Source organism: Sesamum indicum, unplaced genomic scaffold (genome assembly GCF_000512975.1).
Source record: "Sesamum indicum cultivar Zhongzhi No. 13 unplaced genomic scaffold, S_indicum_v1.0 C01306, whole genome shotgun sequence".
In the NCBI taxonomy this organism is placed as follows: Eukaryota; Viridiplantae; Streptophyta; class Magnoliopsida; order Lamiales; family Pedaliaceae; genus Sesamum; species Sesamum indicum.
Window position 1 is genome coordinate 63 of NW_011630047.1, and position 1,334 is coordinate 1,396.

Here is a 1,334-nt window from a genome sequence, read left to right on the forward strand (position 1 = left end):
ATTTCCCTATGATAAATATCAAGTAGAACTCCAATTGTTTCTCCAAATACTCTGGAAGTGATCTTTGATACATTTGCTTGGATGCATTTTGTCCCATCAATATTAATTTTCATTATGTCTCTCTGGGGGATGATGATACAAAAGCCCTCTAGAAACCTGTAGAGATAAGCCTATGGTGCATAACTCCTCTACCTAGTCATGTGGAGTGTGGACCTTATTGGTACTTTTTTCAGTTTGGGCTGCACAGCACAGCACTTCTTCGATATACATTACACCTGATCGGGAGATCAATTTTTGCTCTACACTTCCCATTTGTTTATCATACTTGATGCGGTCTCGCTTTTGAAGTATATGAAGATGATCCTGTCATCCTACAGTGAGCATAAAAAATTAGTTGAAGGTTTGATATAAGCATTTCCAAGCTGCCCCCATAATGCAATACTAGAGAATGCTATCTTATCTTGTATCAAATGCTTAGGTTTATCTTGAGCAATTTTTTCTGCCTGTATCAAATTTATATTGATATGGGTTGTTGCCTGCAGGAAAAAAGTAAAATTTCTGGTGAGGCTTCTGATCGAGGTACTAGCAAGCAGTCTGCCATTGCTGTTAACTCAGTTCCGATGCCAAATGTTAAGGCAAAGAAAAAGAAAAAGAAGAAGAAAATCATGCAAGATTTATGTCCCAGAACTGAAAATGAAGTAATATCTTCTGAACTGATGTTAGAGGGCTTAACTTTAGGAGCTAGCTCTTCCGGTCACCAAAAGATTGCTCCTTATCCTGCTACATCACAGTTCGTAAACAAAGATAGTGATAACAGAACGCCGAAGAAGCATTGCAATTCCTCCATATTACAAGTTGATCCCAAGTTTCTTAGTGCGGAGAATGAGCTGCGAAGGATATTCGGTTCCAGAGTGGTAAAATCACATGAAAGAAGCCAGTTATCTGTAAATTCTAGGCTGATACGTGGTGGTCGGCGAGGTAATCATAATCTCAAAAAGACTGTCCTTGTTTCTGCCTCTCAGCATTGGCCTCGTTGGGATGGATCTTTAACCATGGAACTTCTGGAGAGTAAAGATGGTGTCCACTATTTCAGGTAAGTTCCTTGGTTTTATGTCAATGCCCCCCTCAGCTCTTTCTTCTTTGTTAAAAAAAAGGGTTCAAGTAAGTTGGGGTGTGGTTATAGCATTGTGAGTTGGTGGATACATGACCTAAGGAAGAGGCAGTTAGGAGTTTGTGGGGGGCTAGTGATAAAATTCTTAAACATGGATGGTTTGTTTTGTTTCATGGAAAAAGACATTGAATATACTGAAAATTGTAATAATTTAACCTGTAAA

The 1,334-nt window shown here is 38.8% G+C and overlaps 1 protein-coding gene across 1 annotated transcript; it reads left to right on the plus strand.

Annotated features, from left to right (window-relative positions):
* Positions 1-539: 539 nt before the first annotated feature.
* On the plus strand, positions 540-1,138 carry LOC105155283 (the record flags this gene model as incomplete). Its single annotated transcript, XM_011071157.2, is given in 1 exon segment — positions 540-1,138. A coding segment is annotated over 1 exon segment (477 nt). The 3' UTR covers positions 1,098-1,138.
* Between the last annotated feature and the right edge of the window lie 196 nt (positions 1,139-1,334).